This window comes from Abramis brama (assembly GCF_963993115.1).
Source record: "Abramis brama genome assembly, chromosome: 3".
Lineage (NCBI taxonomy): Eukaryota > Metazoa > Chordata > Actinopteri > Cypriniformes > Leuciscidae > Abramis > Abramis brama.
In genome coordinates, this window is record NC_139965.1 from 8,820,815 (window position 1) to 8,845,594 (window position 24,780).

Consider the following 24,780-nt stretch of genomic DNA (forward strand, 5'->3'; position numbering starts at 1 on the left):
GTTTCACACACACACGGTAGAAAATTATGGACGAGGCCCAGCTAACGTTACTAATTTGAGATTAATTTATTCCACCTTGCCCAAATCCACAACACTATAATTTATCTAGTTGATCATAATAACTGTCATAGCTAATACCCACATTAAGGCCACAGCTTACCTTATAACTTTATTTCTCGGTGGTCACCGTAGAAAATGCTGTGGGAAAAGAGAGAACGCTGTTAGTAACTAAGAAAATCATTAAGTAAAGCTAAAGTAAAATTTTCGAGGTGTTACTAACTTAATATGGTACATAGGCTACTACAATAAGCTATATGCACACAGAGGTGATGACGTACTTCCGCTAAATTCTCAGCCAGCTAAGCCATTTCCGCTACGGCTGAGGTGATTGTTTACCAAGCGATAACGATAGTGATAGCGTAATGTCTAGTAAGAAATCGTTTAAATTTCAGCGAACCAACAGCAGTACAGCTGAGCATTGTTGTGTGCCTCTGTGTCAAGCCTCAATCTGTCACGATCCACACAAGAACAGAAGAGAGGTAGATCCAATTTGCAGTATGTGGTTTTTAATGTAGGGTAATCCGTAATTCGTAAATCCAGTCCAGGCAGGGGTCAAAACCAAGGTAGCAATCCAACAAACACAAGGACAAACAAACAGGTCTAACGACAGTACTCAGAAGTGGTGTGAAATACAAGGACTCCGTGACACATACTAAAACAGACAGGGTTATATACACAGGGAAATGACAATGCTAATGGGGAACAGGCTGAGGGCAATGATCAGTGATAAGGGACAGCTGAGTGCAATGAAAAGACAAGGATCATGGGGGATGTAGTTCAAGAGTGTGATGGACACCGTGGGGAAGGAAGACATCTAATGGTGACCCAAGGAACATAAACCAGACACTGTGACACAAGCAAGTACAACACAGTACTTAATTTTCACACATTTCCATCTGACGCGGAAATCAGACGTAAATGGCTTGTCGCTATCCGGAGGGACAACTTCATAGTTAGCCCCCATACCCGAGTATGTAGTAGGCATTTTAAAAAAGAGGATGTTCATGAGCCAGTGTCAGAGTCAGGGAGACGGCTATTAATCAAGGGAGCTGTTCCAGCATTGTTTGAGTGGAACAATTACACCCTTCCCACTTCAAGACCGGGGGTATGGGAGAGGAGAGAGCGGCCGCCGGTGTCGCGGGATGACGCTGCGTGCGAGGAGGCTGACATCCTCATGGACCACGACTACGCTTCGACTCCAGATCCCGCAGTTGTCGATTTAGCCCTCGATGAAAACATGTCTCTCAGAGAGGAGAACCTCAAGCTGAGGGAACAAGTCGAGAAGCTGACAATGAATCAGCGCTTTGGGATTAATCGTTTTTCTGCCTCAGACAAGGACATACGTTTTTTCACAAGGTAAGATGTCCAGATTGTTCTGTAGTACTTTTGCAGCAACGGATATAGGTGTGTGTGTGTGTGTGTGTGTGTGTGTGTGAACAGATAAAGATCATACCAGGAGAGGGACAAACAGCAGCTGTGGTATTAAATGTTCACATATATTTTAATTTGTCGCACTGTTAATTTGTACAATTAATTTCATTTGTACATTTAAGTTTTGTTAAAATATTTTATTATTTTGATGTCTTTATAATTATTCTATGTAGACTATTCCAAGCTTTGGCAATATTGCATTATGTACAGTCATGCCAATAAAGCAATTTGAATTGAATTGAGAGAGAGAAAGGCTAATTGAATTATATTTGAAATGCTTCCTATTAATTTCATAGTATACACTGATATAAGATTTAAATGCTAATAACTGAATTGTATTTATTTAGATTTGCATCGTGTGACCTACTGATGAGATTCTGGGCCTTAATAGAGCCTTCGCTGCCATCTATGGTCAGTGTGACACAAGCACAGAGAGGCACCTTTACAGAGCCAAGTTCCACTGTAGTAAGTAGTTATTTACATGGACCATACAATACAACTTAAAAAAGATCATGGTTAATAGAAGTTGAGAGAAATATAATGTACATTTTATTTCTTTTGAACAGACTCGTTCCCTGCAGCCCATTGATGAGATGTTCTTGTTTCTCAACTACCTTGCACTGGGCTCAAAACAGCGTGACCTTGCTGACCGGTACGGAGTCCACCAGTCCACAGTCAGTCGGATCATCACAACGTGGAGCAACTTTCTGTACACTGTGCTAGGGTCTGTGAGGATCTGGATACCAGAGGAGAAAATAAGGGCACATCTGCCAGCTGATTTTAAGGACTATGCAGACACTACAGTGATCCTGGACTGCACGGAGCTGAGGTGCCAGTGCCCTTCATCACCTCTTCTTCAAAGTGAAATGTTCTCAGCATATAAGTCCCACTGTACTCTCAAAGGGCTGCTTGGAGTGGCTCCTCATGGGGCGGTCACATTTATCTCTCCACTGTACACTGGTTCCATCAGTGACAAACAGATCATGCGGGAGTCTGGAATTCTCTCCCTTTTGAGACCTGGGATGGCCATCATGGTCGAGGCCGAGGTTTCCTTGTTGATGACCTTGTGCCCTACAAGATTTATAGGCCAGCATTTCTCTCTGGAAGATCCCAGATGTCTTCCTGTGAGGTCAGGGAGACCCAAACAATTGCACGCCTCAGGGTGCATGTTGAGCGCCTCATACGGCGTGTCAAGGAACACAAGTTCTTTGACACAGAGATTCCACTTCGGCTTTTTGGCAACATTAATCAGCTGTATACTGTTGCATGTCTTCTGACGAATTATGAAAATGGGCCTCTTGTAAAGGCTTGGGCAAAGAAGCCAGAGTAGAGAGCCACTTGTCTGTAAATAGCTATTTATTTTAATTCAAATAAAAAAAATTGGCAATATGTTACAGAAGTTGCAATGTTACAATAATTTTTTCAGCCACTTTGTTATAATTGTTCACTTTTAGAAATGTATAAAAATTGACCAGAGTGTGTCTATGGAAATCTATCTGATCAGAATCGACACCAGTACTGAGATGTTTATTTTGTTAACTTTTGTTTACCTATACAAATGGTCATACGTAATTTATTTGACATTTTTGTAAGTACTTTCTTTAAATGTTCCTTTGTAAATTACTTTTTATAAATTTAATTTTATAGTACCTCATGTTATTTATGAACTGCTGTACATTGTACATACTCTTTGAATAAAGAACTACTGAATTGTTTGCATGTTATATGTACTTTAGCTCATCAGTGTATTTATTTTTTATAAAAGAATAACACTTTCATGTACAGTGAATTATATTTACTGAGTAATAACCTTTGTTTAGGGCTACCAAATTACAAACAACAGTTATAAAATACTATTTTTAGGTAATGAATTACCTAAAAAAAATCTTAGGAAGAACATGTACATATGTAATAATCTATTTATTAAATTACATATTCCATCTCATTACATTAGTATACAATTACAACAAGAAACATGGTAATAAATATGTACACATTAGTATACAATTACAACAAGAAACATGGTAATAAATATGTACAAATATTTTGCAATGGACTGAACTGATAAGAGCTGCTAGATTAGAACTGCCAGTAAGAGAAATAGAGAAAAGAGAAATTAACAGCATTCTGTAAAAGAAGCGTGACAGGCTATCAGCATCTAATTATCTAGGCAAGCATTGAGATACAATAAAAAAAGTAAGTGTCAATTTTTTCTTTCATTCTTTTGGTGATTTCATTGTCTCTGGGAATCCTCTGAATAAACATGTCTTCCTGTGTGTAGACAACAAAGTCACACCAGTCCAAACCAGAAATCAACATCTGGCCCTGGATCTGCCAAAAGTACGGATGAGATTTCCTTAATGTGTGTGTGCCCTCACTGATCTTAATATATGGGCAGTCAACATAGCTTGCTACATTGGGGCATTTAATTTCAACAAGGCCAAACACTGTCTGCCCCTTTGGATCGTACACGATGCCATCAGGTGATGACCCCATCCAGGGTGCGTCAGGGTGGATAAGGAAGCCACAGGGATAGTGGTTAACCTCCCTTACTCTGCAGTACTCCTCTACTGCTGCAGGTTCCATGTCAAGCCCCCTCCTCATGTCTGCAGTCTGATGGCTAGGTCTCAGAAGTCTTTTGGCAAGATTTTCAGCAGAGCTCTGTGCCCTGGTGTGACAGACCTCTCTAAATTTGGAGGAGGTGATGCGGGGCCGCCTTAGTTGGTGCCACTCAATGCAGGAACTCTGTTCTTTTGTGCTGTTGGCAATTTTGTGTGCGGTCTCAAATGTTGTTGCCAGGGACATCATGTGGTGCTGCTGATGTTCAGTGCAGACAAAAGAGCAGGTAGAGGGTCCCAGCCTGTAACCCTGAAGTGGCAGTTGTGGGGGAGAAGGAGCATCTGTGTGTGGACAGGTGTTTGGAACTCTCTTTGCTGGCATGTGATAGGACAACACACTTCCTTCTTGCACTTTTCCAAATGCAGAGTCAACCAGAGGAACATTAATGTTCATAGCCATTGTGGTTATCAGTGGAGCCGCATCACTTGGAAGATCATGGTAGACTTCATCCACCCTGAGTGTGGAAAGTTCAGGCAGAGCTGAACTGACACCGTTATACAAGTTGCTCCTTTGGAAAAGACAAAATATATATATTTTTGAATGAGCCATAAAGTAAGTTACACATAAGTTGAACAAACAAAATAAAAAAATAAAAAAGGCTTTATTTGTTTGAAAGATGGTTTGGACTATCTTGCTTGAACAACTGACAGTATAAATACTAACAATGAATATTAACATACAATGTACCATATGATCAGATGACTACTTTATCTGAGGTCTCACGGATTACTACAGAAAATGTATTTAATGATAACAACAACACTAACCTGATTCCTTCCATCAGTTTTCGTTCCTTGGGTCTGGCTGAAAGAATCACCATGTCATTAACCAGACCAGGTTTAACACCCTGCATTTAAACAAAAAGGTTATCAATAAACACACATATCCATAAATAGAATCAAAGTACCCTGTTAGAAACATTAGTTACCATGGTTCTTGGCTTATGCCACTTCTGTTCAGTATCTGTGCAGCTGTGTGTTGGGGGAACAGAGTTGATTCTTAGCTGGCAAAAATGTGCAGTCTGATACAACAGTGCTGCCACATGATTACACAAAGCTGTACCTGCCACACAGGTACACTGGCACAGGACGGGCATCCCTAAGCACAATCTGAAAATACACAAATCTGTTACAATAGGAATCTGTTACAAAATCTGTTACAATCTGTTACTTTCAGTTTTTAAAAAGGAGAATGCACGAGTACAGTGAGAATTTTTGACAAAACAAACAAATATGTACCATCAACATATAAAGATGACATGGAAAAAATAACTGCTAAACAATTAGTAGGAGCTAAGATTGTAGCCAAATTATTATTTATTATTAATATTATTATTATTATTATTGTTTATCTCACTCTACTCATCATCAACAGTGGACACAGAACGTGTGTCAATGCAGTGACAAAACAGAACTCAGTTTCTGTGAATCCCAGTGCTTAGCATACATATTTAAATATCGATAAATATTCCAACACACCAGTATTATTTATGGTGTGGTAAATTAAATATGTCTTTAAAATAGCCTTAAAATAGATTACATGCGATGATTCACAGAAACTTGATCTGATGAACGGAACCTGTCTGCACTGAACCTGCAGGATAACTTTCCCTTACGCTCAAGCTGTGAGGCTTTTGGCTTTTCCTCATTGATCTGTAGCACTCCGCCCTAATGGTTACCTCTCCTGTACTTGAATCCTTGTTTGAAACTGACATTGACAAAGGCGTTAGGAAAATTGGATGTGATTGACACATAATAGTAGACAGACCGACACAGACGTTACACCTGCTGCGCTAGTGTTAGATAGCATGCATGCTACTAAGGGCGTGTAAACACAGTAACACACTACACATCCAGATCTGACCTTCATAATTGTGGATGTAGCTTGAAACGTAAAGCTTGAAGCCATTCTCCTTCTTGTTTGTCGATGTTTGGGTTAGTGTTTGGATAATTCGACTCACGTCATTCACCGTAACACGAGGGACATCTTGAAGCGACCGAGTGAAAAACGCCATAGTTGCTATTGAAGCTATGCGCGCCGGAAGTGACCTAGCTGGCTGAATTCGAATGCGGAAGAGAGTGTGCATATAGCCTATTATCAGAGCCCGTCTACGGAGAGCCTTGGCACTTCCTATTAGCCCCATTGTATCGATCTTGGTTGCAGTTCCATTAGAATTCCACTGGAGGTGATCGCGGGCGAGTGCAGACTGAATGGGAGTCTATGGAGCTAGACGGCTAAATGTGTCTCTTTCACCCGATTGCCGTTGAGAAATCTCAGATTTTATTGTAGGTTTTGCAAGTTCAACATGGGTTATAGGGCGAAAGTTGAATGAACGAGTACTTATTTCTTTTCGATTTTTTACAGGTTGAGTTGTTGTTGCCCATAACACGCTAGCATTCTGCTAATGACGTCAGCATTCTGACGTCATTGACATTTTAAAAGACTTTTTAAACCAAATAAGTGACTCTAAAAAATCTAACACCCAGCAATGTGTAATTTCTTTGCATCTCCTTTCGAATACAACATACAAATTACTAGACAAAAAATTATATCCTGAGAAAAGTGGATTTTGAAGGTTTTTCGCCATAGACCTCCATTCATTCTGCACTCGCCTGCGAGCGCCCCCGCATGGACAGAGACGTGTTACTGCAGCCAGTCCAGAAACCGGAAGTAAGCAGAGAGTGCCAATTCTCTTCCTATTAGACATTCTCTGCTATTATTAACACTACAACCAACGTCTGTTCATTCAAATTTGCACGCTCAAACCTAGACGCGAGTCTGCTCCAGCTAAGTTACAAAAACATGACAACAGAACCTACAACTAACGCTAATTTGGTTCATACTTTTAAATAACATGCAATATCATATTAAAAACAGTCATCAAATTGACAAAGTTTGAAATTTAAACACTTACCGCTGAATCCATCGAATGAGACCACGGAGAAGATCAGGGAGCAGCTCAGATGACGCAGTTGCAGCGCGAAAAAGACGGAATTCACAGTAGTTTATTGTAAAAGCCCCGCGCCTGCATTATTTTCACAGTAAAAGTCTAAATACGGTATTATATTGTGAAATATCACAGTTAAAGCCTGTGAAGTGGTAATAATGTAATTAACTGTGAAATATTAGTTAGCCTATAGCTATCTTGTGAAATCCTGCACTCCAAAAAATAATGTTTGCCTCTTGTTAAATTTAATGAATTAAAATAAGCTAAAGTAACACAATTGTTTAATATTTTGTCACAACTTAATTTAATTGTGTTCAATCAACCTAATATATTTAAAACTGAAATTTACTTAATTTGTGTGAAAACTACATGAATCATTTTTGTTGACAACTAACTGGGCAGTGGATCTGTAGTTCCCAGCATGCTTTGCAAGGGACTGCATTAGGAGGGTAAATTTAGGGATTAAAGTGTTATTTTATGTGTTTTTCTGTAAATGGAAAGATGTTAGTTAATGTTAGTGTTTAATATTCAGTTATGTTAGAAACTTAGAGGACTTTCTGTAATGTTTTTGAATTTTGTGGTTACCATTAAGCAGAAGAGTGGCGGCTGTGTTTAGCTTAGGGTTGTGGGCACTCACTATACTCTACACATGCATTAAACCTCTTTCGCAGACCTGCATAAGTAATATTCAATATTACTCTGTAAAAAGTGGTTTTAATTAAATTGAACACTAGTAGCTTCTATCATTGGAAATAACTGTAGAGTCAAATTATAATAGCTAAAATTATAATGTTGGCGATTTTAGGCAGGGCAAAAATGAAATGTAGTCAAACTGACAAAACTTTATCTAGCAGGAATGACTAAATACATTTAAGATCATACATCAAGATTACAATAAATAATTTCAAACAAATTAGATTATTCACTGAGGCCAGAAATTCATACAGTGTGGCTTGAAGTTAAAGGCAACAGCACTTTTATAATATCTACATTTAACCATCTTGTACATAAGATTAAAGTTAAATTAGCCCTATCCTAGAGAGATCACAACAATAAGGTCACAGCAAGCTTTTATTTGATTGTGTTAAAACCAAATTTGGGCATCCATTGATTTCTGGTTGAGAATAAAGATTGTGTTTCCAAGTGAATGGCGCCCAACCTGGGCCATTTTTGACAGTAAAAAATCCAGATTTAGGGCTTCAAACACCCAGCTGGCGAATAAGGGTCTTCTCTAATGAAAAGATTCACCATTTTCAGAAAAAAAAAAATATATATATATATATATATACACTTTTTAAAAATTCTGAATGAAAATGAAATTGAAAATGAAATAAAATGAAATGGATGTTTTATTCAAAAGCCGGAGGGTAATCTCTCCCAGAAAGTACAAAACGGACTCATACAATTATGAAGTTCCAGGAAGTCCCTTATATGGAAAAATGAATCCAACAAACACACGATTGCGACTATATATTGTTTGTGCTTGTATATTGTTTTTCAAGCAACATCGGTTTATTTTCATATCAGTAAATTATAAACAATGCAGTGCACATTTCTACAGATAGGATTAGTGAAAAGCATAAAGACACATAAACACACCAGATATGCAAAGAGATTCTTGAAACACACATATATTGTGTTAATATTTTAGACATCTAAAGAATAGTAATCATTGGTGTTAGACAACTTTGATAAGATCACATTATGTCATGACAATTAACAGAGAAATAAAACAGACTTTTAAAACACAATTAGTAGATTCACTCTGAAATTACTAAAGATCAAATGAAAGTAAATAAGAAAAATAATGAATAATGAACACAAACATTGACGTCTTCTCACTCCTAAGATCTGCTGCAGATGAAGTTGAGTTTGTGAGTCTCAGGAAGGCTGATCCAGCGCTGATCTCCTCCAGACTGAACTGCTCCTTTTCTCTTCGTAAGGCTGCAGTTTTCCGGTGTCGTTCCGTTCCCTGGAGCCCAGTTCTGATAGCACACGACCTCTCCGCTCAACCAGAGCCACATGTTCATTTGGCAGTAGTTGTGTAAACCCAACCACACCGCCTCAGTAGACGCACGTTTAACCACATTCATCACACGACGCTGAATCTCGCCTGACTGAACCGAGACCAGATCCGTATAATTCTGTCTGCAGTATCTCAGAGCTTCAGGCCACGTCAGATTCTCTTTGATCAGAATCAGTTTATCTGGACACAAAACAAACCACAAGCAAAAACTAGAGAGAGACTGATCAAAAACAACATGCAGAACAAACACTGTGGAGGAATCTGTCATGTCAGACATGTAGCGTGAACTTTAAGATATCTGGAGGTGATGGATGGATTGTGTGTGTTTGTGAGGATCTGCTCACCTTCATGACACACAAAAGGATAGTTTCGGTTGCAAGGGACATCATGCCATTGACCCAGAGCGTTCGGATTGAGCACTATACAGTTTTCATTTCCTCCTTGATTATTAGGTTCAACAGAAGCCCAGTATCTGAATGAGGAGTCACTCTGATCTGACCACTGCCATGAGTCTCTGAACAGACCGATCCAGACATCATTAGATATGTGACTATCACTGATGAACTTCTGAATCTGTTGATTCTCATTCTGGTTCCTCACACTGACCAGATCAATGTGATTCTGTCTGCAGTAACTCTGAGCGTCTCTCCAGTTCTTCATCTGATTGACAAAGACGAGTCCTGTGTTCGCTTTAAGAAAAACAAATGGAAACAGATTCATGAATCAGTTTATTCATCATTATTATGCCGATTTACGGTTTGGAAGTAAAGAGGACCAGTGGTCATCAGAAACTAGTGATGTTACACATGAGACTGAAGCTTCAAAGCGCATATCGAGTATTCAGCGCAATATCTCATGAATCTCCGTGCCGGAGCGCGTATTGCTTTCAGAGAAACACGTGATCAACGACAAACGAAGCCTCACTTTCTGTCCAGTCTCGTGAATGCTTCACTTTGCGTGTCGGAATGTTTGAACCCAGAACAATACTCTACAGGTTTCTGAAAGTTTAAGTCCATTTACTATTTTTATTTTATTTTTTATAAATAGACCTATAGCCTGTGTTACATGATCACATATTCTGCCATATAAACATCATAGAAACCATAAAGTAATTAGACCACCATTTACTTGCATCAAGCAACTTTGTTGGTATTTTTATAAATAGTATTAATATAATTGTTAGATTTAATTGATTGCAACACTTGAATTATATTATCAGAAAACTGAACATTTAGTGTAGTCAGGCTTTTATTTCTGCTTAATAGATAAAACAATGGCGCTGTGGACAGGGTTTATGGCTGCTATAAATTTGACCTGCCACAAGATGGCGCTGTTTTCGACACTCTTGATGCTTCCAATCTTTTCCTAGCCTGCAAGCCAGAGCTATAGTGAGGAAAATAAGTATTTGAACACCCTGCTATTTTGCAAGTTCTCCCACTTAGAAATCATGGAGGGGTCTGAAATTGTCATCGTAGGTGCATGTCCACTGTGAGAGACATAATCTAAAAAAAAAAAATCCAGAAATCACAATATATGATTTTTTAACTATTTATTTGTATGATACAGCTGAAAATAAGTATTTGAACACCTGTCTATCAGCTAGAATTCTGACCCTCAAAGACCTGTTAGTCTGCCTTTAAAATGTCCACCTCCACTCCATTTATTATCCTAAATTAGATGCACCTGTTTGAGGTCGTTAGCTGCATAAAGACACCTGTCCACCCCATACAATCAGTAAGAATCCAACTACTAACATGGCCAAGACCAAAGAGCTGTCCAAAGACACTAGAGACAAAATTGTACACCTCCACAAGGCTGGAAAGGGCTACGGGGAAATTGCCAAGCAGCTTGGTGAAAAAAGGTCCACTGTTGGAGCAATCATTAGAAAATGGAAGAAGCTAAACATGACTGTCAATCTCCCTCGGACTGGGGCTCCATGCAAGATCTCACCTCGTGGGGTCTCAATGATCCTAAGAAAGGTGAGAAATCAGCCCAGAACTACACGGGAGGAGCTGGTCAATGACCTGAAAAGAGCTGGGACCACCGTTTCCAAGGTTACTGTTGGTAATACACTAAGACGTCATGGTTTGAAATCATGCATGGCACGGAAGGTTCCCCTGCTTAAACCAGCACATGTCAAGGCCCGTCTTAAGTTTGCCAATGACCATTTGGATGATCCAGAGGAGTCATGGGAGAAAGTCATGTGGTCAGATGAGACCAAAATAGAACTTTTTGGTCATAATTCCACTAACCGTGTTTGGAGGAAGAAGAATGATGAGTACCATCCCAAGAACACCATCCCTACTGTGAAGCATGGGGGTGGTAGCATCATGCTTTGGGGGTGTTTTTCTGCACATGGGACAGGGCGACTGCACTGTATTAAGGAGAGGATGACCGGGGCCATGTATTGCGAGATTTTGGGGAACAACCTCCTTCCCTCAGTTAGAGCATTGAAGATGGGTCGAGGCTGGGTCTTCCAACATGACAGTGACCCGAAGCACACAGCCAGGATAACCAAGGAGTGGCTCTGTAAGAAGCATATCAAGGTTCTGGCGTGGCCTAGCCAGTCTCCAGACCTAAACCCAATAGAGAATCTTTGGAGGGAGCTCAAACTCCGTGTTTCTCAGCGACAGCCTAGAAACCTGACTGATCTAGAGAAGATCTGTGTGGAGGAGTGGGCCAAAATCCCTCCTGCAGTGTGTGCAAACCTGGTGAAAAACTATAGGAAACGTTTGACCTCTGTAACTGCAAACAAAGGCTACTGTACCAAATATTAACATTGATTTTCTCAGGTGTTCAAATACTTATTTGCAGCTGTATCATACAAATAAATAGTTAAAAAATCATACATTGTGATTTCTGGATTATTTTTTTTAGATTATGTCTCTCACAGTGGACATGCACCTACGATGACAATTTCAGACCCCTCCATGTTTTCTAAGTGGGAGAACTTGCAAAATAGCAGGGTGTTCAAATACTTATTTTCCTCACTGTACATCAAGATGTTAGGTCTGGCAACTTACCATAGACACGCTCACTCCGAGGGGCGGGATAAATGTCTGTCTTTCAAATTCCCTCTGCACGCAATAGGACAGCGCATCAACCAACCAGAGCGTTATCCCAACAGCGGAGCTAATGTTGGCTGATAGATTCAACTTTTGCCATATCTGGCCGGCAAAACGACGAACACATCTTCCTTTTTTTAAGAATGACTTAAGTGCCGTTCTTTGCTCTTTTCTCAAAGAAAAACTTAACTCCAAGTCCTCCAGAGTCGCGGACATTCGAAAGACTGTTCTCCAGCAGCCGTCATTCTTTGTTTTCAAGTCGCAGCCAGGTAACCGTCGCAACTCTGTCGTCATATGTTAAGCCCGCCCCGCCTACTCTATAAGCGACGTGATTGGCCTGACCCAATTTAGGTTTTTGCAGCTCGAAAGTCTATGGAGAGTTGCTAGACTGCCCTGGCTGCAAAATACATTTTGCTGCCGCTAGGGTGCGTCTAGATTTCTAGGCTAATCTTTTCCCGGAACAATCAGGAAAATTGTCAGATGTGTTCACGACGAACACATCTTCCTTTTTTTAAGAATGACTTAAGTGCCGTTCTTTGCTCTTTTCTCAAAGAAAAACTTAACTCCAAGTCCTCCAGAGTCGCGGACATTCGAAAGACTGTTCTCCAGCAGCCGTCATTCTTTGTTTTCAAGTCGCAGCCAGGTAACCGTCGCAACTCTGTCGTCATATGTTAAGCCCGCCCCGCCTACTCTATAAGCGACGTGATTGGCCTGACCCAATTTAGGTTTTTGCAGCTCGAAAGTCTATGGAGAGTTGCTAGACTGCCCTGGCTGCCTTTGGAATTTTTGGAGGGAGCTCAAACTCCGTGTTTCTCAGCGACAGCCCAGAAACCTGACTGATCTAGAGAAGATCTGTGTGGAGGAGTGGGCCAAAATCCCTCCTGCAGTGTGTGCAAACCTGGTGAAAAACTATAGGAAACGTTTGACCTCTGTAACTGCAAACAAAGGCTACTGTACCAAATATTAACATTGATTTTCTCAGGTGTTCAAATACTTATTTGCAGCTGTATCATACAAATAAATAGTTAAAAAATCATACATTGTGATTTCTGGATTATTTTTTTTAGATTATGTCTCTCACAGTGGACATGCACCTACGATGACAATTTCAGACCCCTCCATGTTTTCTAAGTGGGAGAACTTGCAAAATAGCAGGGTGTTCAAATACTTATTTTCCTCACTGTACATCAAGATGTTAGGTCTGGCAACTTACCATAGACACGCTCACTCCGAGGGGCGGGATAAATGTCTGTCTTTCAAATTCCCTCTGCACGCAATAGGACAGCGCATCAACCAACCAGAGCGTTATCCCAACAGCGGAGCTAATGTTGGCTGATAGATTCAACTTTTGCCATATCTGGCCGGCAAAACGACGAACACATCTTCCTTTTTTTAAGAATGACTTAAGTGCCGTTCTTTGCTCTTTTCTCAAAGAAAAACTTAACTCCAAGTCCTCCAGAGTCGCGGACATTCGAAAGACTGTTCTCCAGCAGCCGTCATTCTTTGTTTTCAAGTCGCAGCCAGGTAACCGTCGCAACTCTGTCGTCATATGTTAAGCCCGCCCCGCCTACTCTATAAGCGACGTGATTGGCCTGACCCAATTTAGGTTTTTGCAGCTCGAAAGTCTATGGAGAGTTGCTAGACTGCCCTGGCTGCAAAATACATTTTGCTGCCGCTAGGGTGCGTCTAGATTTCTAGGCTAATCTTTTCCCGGAACAATCAGGAAAATTGTCAGTGCTTCATGAGGCTTCATTTCTCCATCCCTATCAGAAACATGTGTCATTCATAGACTGATTTTGCTGATAACTGTTGCAATAAACTGCTGGCCCAGCCAGACTGCAGCAGGTGGAGTTGATCTGCTCATTAGCAGGGCAGACACAGGCTGTGTACGAATACACCCTTAAATAAAATTAAAATTAAACTATTTGAGGAAACAGCCATTTGTAGTGGTGTGTGCAAAATCCTGTTTTGTATCTTTGTATGCTCTTAATGTGGTGTTTGTATTTGTGTTTAAAAGTTTTTCACCTGGCTGATTGACTGCATCAAACTTTCAAAATAAAAAAGAAAGAGAACAAAAGTGTGGTTTTATTATTATTGTAGGCCATTGGAAAGTGGCAGAGTTCTCCACACTGAGAACCGTGCAAAATATTGAGGAATCACTTGACAATAACATTAAGTACCATTTAGTGAATTTTCATGACAATTTTATTGCAACTTTATATTTCTCCATTATGTGTCCTTACACATTTCTGTGAAATACTGGATTCAGACACACAGAGCTGAAGGAGAGACACATCAGACAGATGAAGATGTTAAACTGCATATTAATGTTTGTTAGCTAGTCCTTAGAAATGTGTCAATAAAAAAAAAAAAAAAATGTTGGATTGTAGACTTATATTTTAGGCTATTCAAATGATTATTGTTCCAATATTAATAATAAATTTTTTATTTTTTTTTTAATTGCAATGGACAGTGTGTCTGTGTGTGTTCCCTTAAAGTTCATCTAATGAGGTTTTTACGGGTTAGTGTTGAGATCCTGAATCAGCAGCTCAAGGCGTTCAGATTGTTTATCACATGCTCTGTAGCTAATGATCACAAATTCATGTATGAAATGTTTATTTACTTTCGTACACATATCATACTTAAATTTGGTCTCGATACAAGAGTTTTGTTCATATATATCATTCAAGATGTGTAAAGTTATTGTATGTCTATTATATGTTGACATTATTTGCATTCATTAATTCATTCCAATTTATTTATAATTTATAATTTACAGTATATATTGTTGCTGTAAAAATAAATCTGCTCTCTAATGGCAGATTCCCAGAGTTATCAACAACAGAAGATCAACATGTTCAATATTGGTATATTTTCTATAAAGAAGTTGAAAGTGTGACAAATATCCACAGTCTCCTCTATATTTACGAGCACATTAAAAAATAGCAGCATTTAGTATTACATTAATTTTGTACAGTATATTCTGCATCTTTTTTTTTTATAAAAATGTTTATTGTGATTGTATGGAGCTGCACTTACTGTTAGATGAACTGCAGATGAAAGTCAGGCTGTTACTACATGGATAATCATACCATTCTCCATTACTCATCATAGCACAGCTCTCAACTCCACCATCAGGTTGTCCAGGTGCCCAGTTCAGATAGAGCGCAGGTTCACCTGAAGACCACTGCCATTTATCAACACTCGTCCTCTGGAGCCCAATCCAGACATTCCCAACACCTCTATCATTCACACTCTTGTTCAGCTCGTTCGTGTCGTTCATGTTGTCAACGGTGGCCAGATCTGTGTAATTCTCTCTGCAGAATCTCTGAGCTTCAGTCCAGTTCTTCAACACGTTTATAAAGTGATACTGACGCTGAACACATTCAGATACGGAGCAGAGAGCTGTGAAAGAGAGCGTTTGATTTAATGCTTTTCATAACAGGGTCAAACCTGATGAAACTATAAACCATAAATAAAACAACAAACACACTCACCAATGAGAAGAAGAATCAAATATAGAGTTTGGTCCATTTCTGAGGAAAAACACATTGGAAAACTCAGACATCAAACATTCCCTGATTCATTTTAGAGTAAAATATGACAATTTCAGTTATTATCTAAACAGCCGCATGAATCACAGTACACAATCATTCAGACGATATTAACATCTGAAAGTGTAATTGTGTTTGAAGAATGAACATGTTCTTACTATAGAGGTCGTGTGTTTCTGTCCTGAGTCTGATGTTTCTGTCTGCAGATTTAAACTACGTGATTATTATATCTGCGCTCATCACGTCATTTGTTTATTTCTCTGAAAACCCCTATTTCATATTTTACTTCCTCCTTATTTGTGTATTTGTCCAACTCTTTCCCCTTATTTGCATCTTGGCGCCTGTCAGTCTGTATCAGTCTATGTTAATATGGACCTTATCAGAAAATTATATACATATGAACATTCATTATTTACATTTAAACATTAATAACTAAACAGTTTCTCTAATGTTATTGCTGGACTGTATAACTCGTGTTACATCCCTGTTCAACTCTATATGTGTGTTTGTGTTTCTCTGTTTTTGGTCACTTTTTATCTGTTTGTGTGTGAACTGAACAACCCACTAATGATCTGATTGACGAGGGTTGAGTACATTAGTGAAGGGGGGGGGGGGGGGGGGGGGATCACTTGTAATCACATCTAAGAATCACTTGCACAGTGTGATTTCCTGCAGTTGTGTACTTACAATATCCCAAAAGTTCCCAAAGATTTTTAATTTCAGAGAAATTCCAATTTTGAATAATGGCTCGTCCATGTTCACTGGTCGCCTGTCACTGACGTAATATCCGCGTTATCCCTGGTTTCCGCTCGATCTGCCATAGTAACCATGGCGACAGACGTGGACAACTGCATTACGTTTAGCTCACGCTGTTGTTGTTTTGTTCAAACATTATAGACCATGGCAAGCAGACTTTGGGACAAAAGGAGAATTAAAACGAGGATCAACATCAGCGTGGCGTTTTCGAGATGGCGAGAGCTTCACGTCCACGACTAACTTCGACTTGACAGAGACGCCGCTCTTGCATGTACTTTATTAGACAGGTGAGCAAATGTACATAAAACTAATCAATGTCATACAGTGCGTGCAGAATTATTAGGCATGTTGATTTTCTGATTTTTCCAGGCACATTTACCAATTCCAAACCACATTAATCATAATTTTATTAATTTTATTAATTTTGTATTTAATAATTTATAAGTGCTATATAATTGTTCATGAAAGCTGGAAAATCGATTTCTAATGTTAGTAAAGGTTGTTGGACTCTCATTATCTCACTGAAATAATATCATCATCTTCTGCTGTTTCAGAATAAACGTGTCTTTATTTCCTCCGTCTAAATACTTGATTGCGATTGGCTGGAATGCAGACATTAAAACGTAAAAAAAAAAGTAAAATCTGTCTCTTTCTTATTTTGTTTAATTTCATACTCCTGCTTTTACTGTTCTTTTTTTCTTTTTTTTCGTGTTTATAAAACATGAACACATCTGCATGTAAACACATCCTCATCACTCATTTGTTTATGTCCACATTTAGACGTTCAGGCTGGACAATATTTACATCTCTGATGTGAAACAGGAGAAACAGCGTGTTATTGTTCTAGTCTTATTTCATTCAGTCGTATTCATTTAGTTTCACTGAAACAACAGGAAAGTTACACTATAACTTTGTCCCAATTCAGAGCTGAATCCTTCAAAGTCCAAGAAGCTCGAAGTGAGTGTTGGCTGCGTCCGAAAACTTAGGCAGTGACTTGTTGCCTCGCTGCTCTATCAGGCAATGACTTGCAGGCAGACACGAAGGTACCTCACAAAACTGATTTCAGACACACTTCTGATGCAGCGATTACAGCAAAATCTACAGCAAAAGAGAGCGAGCTTCAGTGAAAACTAAGTGAATATTTAATGACTATAATAGTAATGTCTCGCTAGAAATGCTCATGAGTGGAAAACGTTTATCAAAAATGTACATTTACACAAACTGACCACCGGCCACAACTTTCAGACGCCATCTTTATTATTCTAGCTCAACTGTCACAGAATGGAAAGCACAGAATTGTGGGATATCAAAGACAGCAAAGGATAGATCTATGCCGCCTACAAAAATCGATCAAATGAAGGAATCTCAGGAGACGGGAAGTGGAACTAACAATGGATTCGGACGTGCCTCGATGACTTCCGACCTTGGAATGTGTCGTCCGAAGGCAGCATTTATCAGTTTTCAGACGCAGCCGTTATTAAACGAGACGATCTAACATATGGAGGATTTCCTGTTTACATCACCAGCTGTTCCCGCCCACCGCTCCTGTCGCCTAGCAACTGTGACAGATGCCATCAGGACACAGCAGAGGCGTCTCTGACCTTACACTTCACCGCTAGCACCATCAGGTAATGTATCTTCAGCTCAGACAAGACCATGGCCAGGTGAAAAAACTATCTAATGTTAATTTAATCTAGTTAACAATAATACATTTACTAAGATTATTTATCATATTTAATTTCATTTTTGAAAGCAGAGGTGGAATGACTCTCTAACAACATCTCATCCAGAGGGACGAACCACGGCCTAGTTGCAGAAGAGGAAATAAATAACGCCAGTTAACATTTGTTTTTTTGGTTTTCAAGGGAGTCACTATACATACTTTGCACATGACGTCACAAGTAAGAACATCGGGCAAGAACGTCGTTCTCCAGCAACAAAACCCAGTAAACTAATCAAGGATCTTGCCAGGACGTCGCCAGTTTTACTATACAAAAGTTGGTGTTTTGAGGTGTAAACGACATGCCAGATAGTTGTTGTGCGATTGGATGCACTAACCGCAGATGAGATAAGCAACCTTCACAGTATACACACGCCTGTGCAGTGATCACTCCATCACTCCATCAAAGGTAATTTCAACATTTGTTTGAATACAATGGGTGTATGACCATGTAATTAATCGTGTCTTTAAGTTACCCTGTAGTTTCGTCAATCAACACCACCAGCTGGTTCGGCGAGTCAGCTGTTTGTGTTATGAGTCTAAGCTAGGCTAACTGTACGTTCACACCGCCGCCGGCGAGAGCGACAAAATTCATTGAAAATGAAAATCATAGTGTTTGTCCCACCCTTCATCAGCACACACACTCGTGGATGATTCATCTCATGTAAAAAAGCTTAGCAGAGTTTTCAGCTTATACTGTAGATTCCCATATCCTAGAGAGCGTGAATTGCTACTAAGTGCTAATGTGGATTTCTGTCTAGATATGTAATAAACATTTTGCAAAAGAAAACCTCAAAAAGGTTCATTATAGATGAAGACAGAAACACGCCTGTTCACCGGTCATTTAAAATAAAAAAATCACTGGTCTCATCTTTACTTGATGCCATCGCCGACCTCATGTCTGTCTCTTTTACTCCTTGCCTGTGTTCTTCTCTACTAAGACATATTGTCAAACAAATATTATGTAATAGATTTTCCATATTACTTTTTCCATATTAATAATATTAAGAAATGAATCTGTTGGTATCAAGTGGCTCCCCCTACACTTCCACCTAATGTTAGACCTAGCCTACCTGTTGCCTTCCCCTGTCTTTCCTGATCCACCATCCTCACTGTTAAAGCTGCAGTCGGCAAGTCTGGCAGATTGAGTGGACTTAGGCCAAATTTTTTATGTTTACAACTCTCATACCCCTCAAGTTTGCGCTTGTTAGTGTGTGTGCACCAGATTTTCTGTGAACGTGCCCGTCTCATCAGCATCGATCAACACCATGGAATACTCGGAGGTACACTGTAAAAAGTAAAACATTTATGTTATGGTATGCAAAGCACTACTTACTACTTACTATAAGGTATAAGTGTGACACTGTCACACCCATCATACATATTAGGTACACTAATGTTTAATTGTGATCATTAAGTATTGTCATTGTCAATTATGTTTTTTTATCTTAACCCTAGCCCTTGAGTTATCCTAACCATAGCCCTTAGCCCTAATAAGGTGAATAATAACCTTGCCACTTTGTCATTGCTATCAACTCCGACTCACTCAGGGCTCGACATTAAGCCTTTTCATGTGCTTGTCCTTTGGACAAGTAAATCTGTCATTCACTTGTCCGAGTAAAAAAGTTGCTTGTCCGGAATTTTTTTGGTGTGTGTGTGTGCTGTAAATATAATTTATTCTGAAGAAATATCCTCATCTGTGTTCAATCAGCTCTGATATATTTAAATCTGCATATTGTCATATCTGCACCTTTAAAGGGCTTTAAAGGTGCAGATATGGTGCCACCCCCACCCCCCAAATCTTGCTTGATTAAATGTATGCTTCATCATTAGTTTTAAATTGTATCAATAGATTAAATTGGAATAGCCTAATAAGATAATATAGGGCTGTTGTTACCCTAGGTAGGGCTGATCAAATTAAATAATTTACACTGAAAATGTACAACTGCATTATATAATGTTATGAATATGATATCGTTTTAAATATTTTTGAATATACAAATAAGAAACGTTGGAAAGAATGATACTTTTAAACATGAAAGTAAACCGCCAGTAGGAGGCGGCAGGCGACCGTCTTAATGAGCGAGTCATTGAGTCATTCATTCAAACGATTCGTTCAAACAACTGATTCATTCAAGAATGAGACATGTTTATGAATGGGTCATTGAATCTTTGACTCAGCCAATTCGTTCAAAACACTGAATCATTCAGTAATGAAAACACGTTTAAGTGTTGCTGTGAGATGCGATACGGTTCTGCTGTGATCTTTGTCTGGAACTATTTTCGCGGCTGAAACAGAACAAAAACAGTCAATATTGTGTCTAAAATGTAAGTGACTTAATTTGAACTGTTGTATGAAAGCAATGTCACATTTTCAGTCGTGATGGTATTCAGGAAAACACTCGCCGTGCACTCGTCGTGTGAGGTTGCTAAACTGTATCATATGTTAAAAATATTAAAACACATTTTGAATTGTGGCACTGGCAGTATGTTGTTAAAACTGAGTTTAAACTGAGTTTACATTTGTTTGGACTTCTCCTCGAGAGGCTGCGCGAGCCTCAACAGTGCAACCTTGTTACCGTCAGTAATACTTATCCACTATCGATCGCAACTTACAATAAATATGATACAATCAGAATCATTCTCTCATTTTAGTGATTCCCTAGTTATTTTTTTTTGTTATTGACTTTTAATCAGGCTACTTGTCCGGTCGGGCAAGGAAAATTCTCTTTTACTTGTCCCTTCAAAAAATCCACTTGTCCCAGACAAGCGGACAAGCGTTAATGTCGAGCCCGTCAGGTCCTGTTGTTAGCACCGTATATATATTTTTAAATTATGCTAGATGAAGTTAAAATATGGAGACACAAATATTAAGCAAAAAAATGGAAACTCATATATTGAGGTGGTGATGAAAAATGTACTACCAGGTCAAATTGCGTTTGTTAACTTTTACTACCTTTCAAGGGCCTTAATTTTGGTAGATTCTTTTTACTACCGCGCGGACACCCTGCTATAGCAGGTTCTTCACTGGACTCAGACAGGATGGAGGGTACGTATGACTCACAGCTTTAGCAGGCTCTTCACTAGCCTCAGACAGAATGGAGGATACGTATGACTCACAGCTTTAGCAGGCTCTTCACTGGACTCAGACAGAATGGAGGATACGTATAACTCACAGCTTTAGCAGGCTCTTCACTAGCCTCAGACAGGATGGAGGATACGTATGACTCACAGCTTTAGCAGGCTCTTCACTAGCCTCAGACAGAATGGAGGATACGTATAACTCACAGCTTTAGCAGGCTCTTCACTGGACTCAGACAGAATGGAGGATACGTATAACTCACAGCTTTAGCAGGCTCTTCACTGGACTCAGACAGAGAATGGCGGATACGTATAACTCACAGCTTTAGCAGGTTCTTCACTGGACTCAGACAGAGAATGGAGGATACGTATGACTCACAGCTTTAGCAGGCTCTTCACTGGACTCAGACAGAATGGAGGATACGTATAACTCACAGCTTTAGCAGGCTCTTCACTAGCCTCAGACAGGATGGAGGATACGTATGACTCACAGCTTTAGCAGGCTCTTCACTGGACTCAGACAGAATGGAGGATACGTATAACTCACAGCTTTAGCAGGCTCTTCACTAGCCTCAGACAGAATGGAGGATACGTATGACTCACAGCTTTAGCAGGCTCTTCACTGGACTCAGACAGAATGGAGGATACGTATAACTCACAGCTTTAGCAGGCTCTTCACTGGACTCAGACAGAATGGAGGATACGTATAACTCACAGCTTTAGCAGGCTCTTCACTGGACTCAGACAGAGAATGGAGGATACGTATAACTCACAGCTTTAGCAGGCTCTTCACTGGACTCAGACAGAATGGAGGGTACGTATAACTCACAGCTTTAGCAGGCTCTTCACTGGACTCAGACAGAATGGAGGATACGTATAACTCACAGCTTTAGCAGGCTCTTCACTGGACTCAGACAGAATGGAGGATACGTATAAATCACAGCTTTAGCAGGCTCTTCACTGGACTCAGACAGAATGGAGGATACGTATAACTCACAGCTTTAGCAGGCTCTTCACTAGCCTCAGACAGAATGGAGGATACGTATGACTCACAGCCTCAGCAGGCTCTTCACTAGCCTCAGACAGGATGGAGGGTACGTATAACTCACAGCCTCAGCAGGCTCTTCACTAGCCTCAGACAGAGAGAAGGGAGGTAAATATACTTCACAGCTTTAACAGGCTCTTCACTGGACTCAGACAGAATGGAGGATACGTATAACTCACAGCTTTAGCAGGCTCTTCACTGGACTCAGACAGAGAATGGAGGATACGTATAACTCACAGCTTTAGCAGGCTCTTCACTGGACTCAGACAGAGAGTGGAGGATACGTATAAATCACAGCTTTAGCAGGCTCTTCACTGGACTCAGACAGAATGGAGGATACGTATAAATCACAGCTTTAGCAGGCTCTTCACTGGACTCAGACAGAATGGAGGGTACGTATAAATCACAGCTTTAGCAGGCTCTTCACTGGACTCAGACAGAATGGAGGGTACGTATAACTCACAGCTTTAGCAGGCTCTTCACTAGCCTCAGACAGAATGGAGGATACGTATAACTCACAGCTTTAGCAGGCTCTTCACTGGACTCAGACAGAGAGTGGAGGATACGTATAAATCACAGCTTTAGCAGGCTCTTCACTGGACTCAGACAGAATGGAGGATACGTATAAATCACAGCTTTAGCAGGCTCTTCACTGGACTCAGACAGAATGGAGGGTACGTATAAATCACAGCTTTAGCAGGCTCTTCACTGGACTCAGACAGAATGGAGGGTACGTATAACTCACAGCTTTAGCAGGCTCTTCACTAGCCTCAGACAGAATGGAGGATACGTATGACTCACAGCCTCAGCAGGCTCTTCACTAGCCTCAGACAGGATGGAGGGTACGTATGACTCACAGCCTCAGCAGGCTCTTCACTAGCCTCAGACAGAGAGAAGGGAGGTAAATATACTTCACAGCTTTAACAGGCTCTTCACTGGACTGATGACAACAGTGAGGAATACGATTTCGTCGAGGCTCTGTTCGTTCAGATACCGCACAATCCACGACTTCTTCACCCCACTCATGCATGCTCTGCAAAACACTCAACTGCAAACGTGATTAAAGTAACCAGCACTGCACTCACAAACCTCAACCATTAAAGCAGCGTGCGGGCCCAGACAGCAGCCTCGGCGGACAGAATCTCTATGACAGGTGTAAACAAACTCTGCACTGCAATGTCACATCCAAAGCGCTCCTCTTCTTGCCCCAAATTAATGCCTTCAGACACAGTCGAGTTACAACATTTTCAAGAAGCAGAATGTAGTTAATCTTCCACCCAATAATACTGTGGCAAATCCTAATATCATATTCAGTGAAAGGAGACCGTCACTTATCTCCTTGAGCCCCGTGTTTTCCACCACTGGCCACTTCCTTGCTGTCTCTCCACCCGAACTCCGCTGTGTCTCCTCGGCTCGCTCTCCGCTTCTCCGCTTCCCCTCCAGTGTACAGTGTTTCCCACAGGATTTTGAGAGATTGGCGGTGATGATGACGTCACACGCCAATTAGCATATATGTGACGTCATCGCGTTGTGTTTGATTACTGTTGGCACCTGAAATCTGCAATTTGCTTTGATCTGTCACATTATATTGCATTATAACACAACTGAATGCTATTTTTTACATATTATCTGTTCTGTAGTCAGACATAAAACGATTAGGCTATAAAATAGTGACTAAACACGACCCAGTAACGCTCATGTTTAATCCAACCAGCTGTTCCTTTAACTGCTGCTAAAATCCCCTAAAAATAATTTTTTTGGGGGCTAAAATTTATTTTATTTTTTTTATTTTTTTTAAAAATAAAATTATTTATTTATATAATAAACCTCAGGGTTTATTATAACTTTCTTATGGTCAACCTGTTTTTTTATTTTTTATTATTCTCAAACACATGATAATATATGTTTCTTAATTGGAGGCACCGCGCTATTTAACAAATTATTCTTGTAGTATTCTTGTAGCTAACTATCCATTCTTCAGGGGAAGGACCGGACATTACCCTTTACTAGTTCATCCAAAAAATGAAAAATTCCTGATTATTTACTCACACCAAAGCCATCCAATATGTATATAATCTTCTTGCCTCAGCAGAAGAGAAGTTAGTTTTGTAGGAAAAACACTCAAAGATTGTGTTTACAAGTGAATGGCGCCCAACCTGGGCCATTTTTGACAGTAAAAAATCCATATTTATGGCTTCAAACACCCAGCTGACGAATAAGGGTCTTCTCTAATGAAAAGATTCACCATTTTCAGAAAAAAAAAAATATATATATATATATATATATATACACTTTTTAAAAATTCTGAATGAAAATGAAATTAAATGAAATGTATGTTTCACTCAAAAGCCGGAGGGTAATCTCTCCCAGAAAGTACAAAACGGACTAATACAATTATGAAGTTCCAGGAAGTTCCTTATATGGAAAAATGAATCCAACAAACACACGATTGCGACTATATATTGTTTGTGCTTGT

General features: G+C 39.8%; 1 protein-coding gene across 1 annotated transcript; it reads right to left on the minus strand.

Moving 5' to 3' along the window:
- Nucleotides 1-8,536: 8,536 nt before the first annotated feature.
- LOC311079344 (C-type mannose receptor 2-like) lies at nucleotides 8,537-15,898 on the minus strand. Its single transcript, XM_084108650.1, has 5 exons — nucleotides 15,861-15,898; nucleotides 15,646-15,684; nucleotides 15,188-15,553; nucleotides 9,428-9,772; nucleotides 8,537-9,263 (listed from the first exon to the last, which is right to left on the minus strand). The coding sequence occupies exons 2-5, from the start codon at nucleotides 15,680-15,682 to the stop codon at nucleotides 8,902-8,904; spliced, it is 1,110 nt and encodes a 369-aa protein (XP_083964776.1). The 5' UTR covers nucleotides 15,683-15,684; nucleotides 15,861-15,898; the 3' UTR covers nucleotides 8,537-8,901.
- Between the last annotated feature and the right edge of the window lie 8,882 nt (nucleotides 15,899-24,780).

Bases quoted from the DNA above. Each gene is read 5' to 3' on its own strand.
- LOC311079344 (XM_084108650.1), bottom strand. From the start codon at position 15,682: ATGGACCAAACTCTATATTTGATTCTTCTTCTCATTG. The intron at 9,773-15,187 runs GTAAGTGCAGCT...TTTTTCTTAAAG, and splicing joins CATCTGCAGTTCATCTAACA to CGAACACAGGACTCGTCTTT. The intron at 9,264-9,427 runs GTGAGCAGATCC...TTTTGTGTCCAG, and splicing joins TCCTTTTGTGTGTCATGAAG to ATAAACTGATTCTGATCAAA.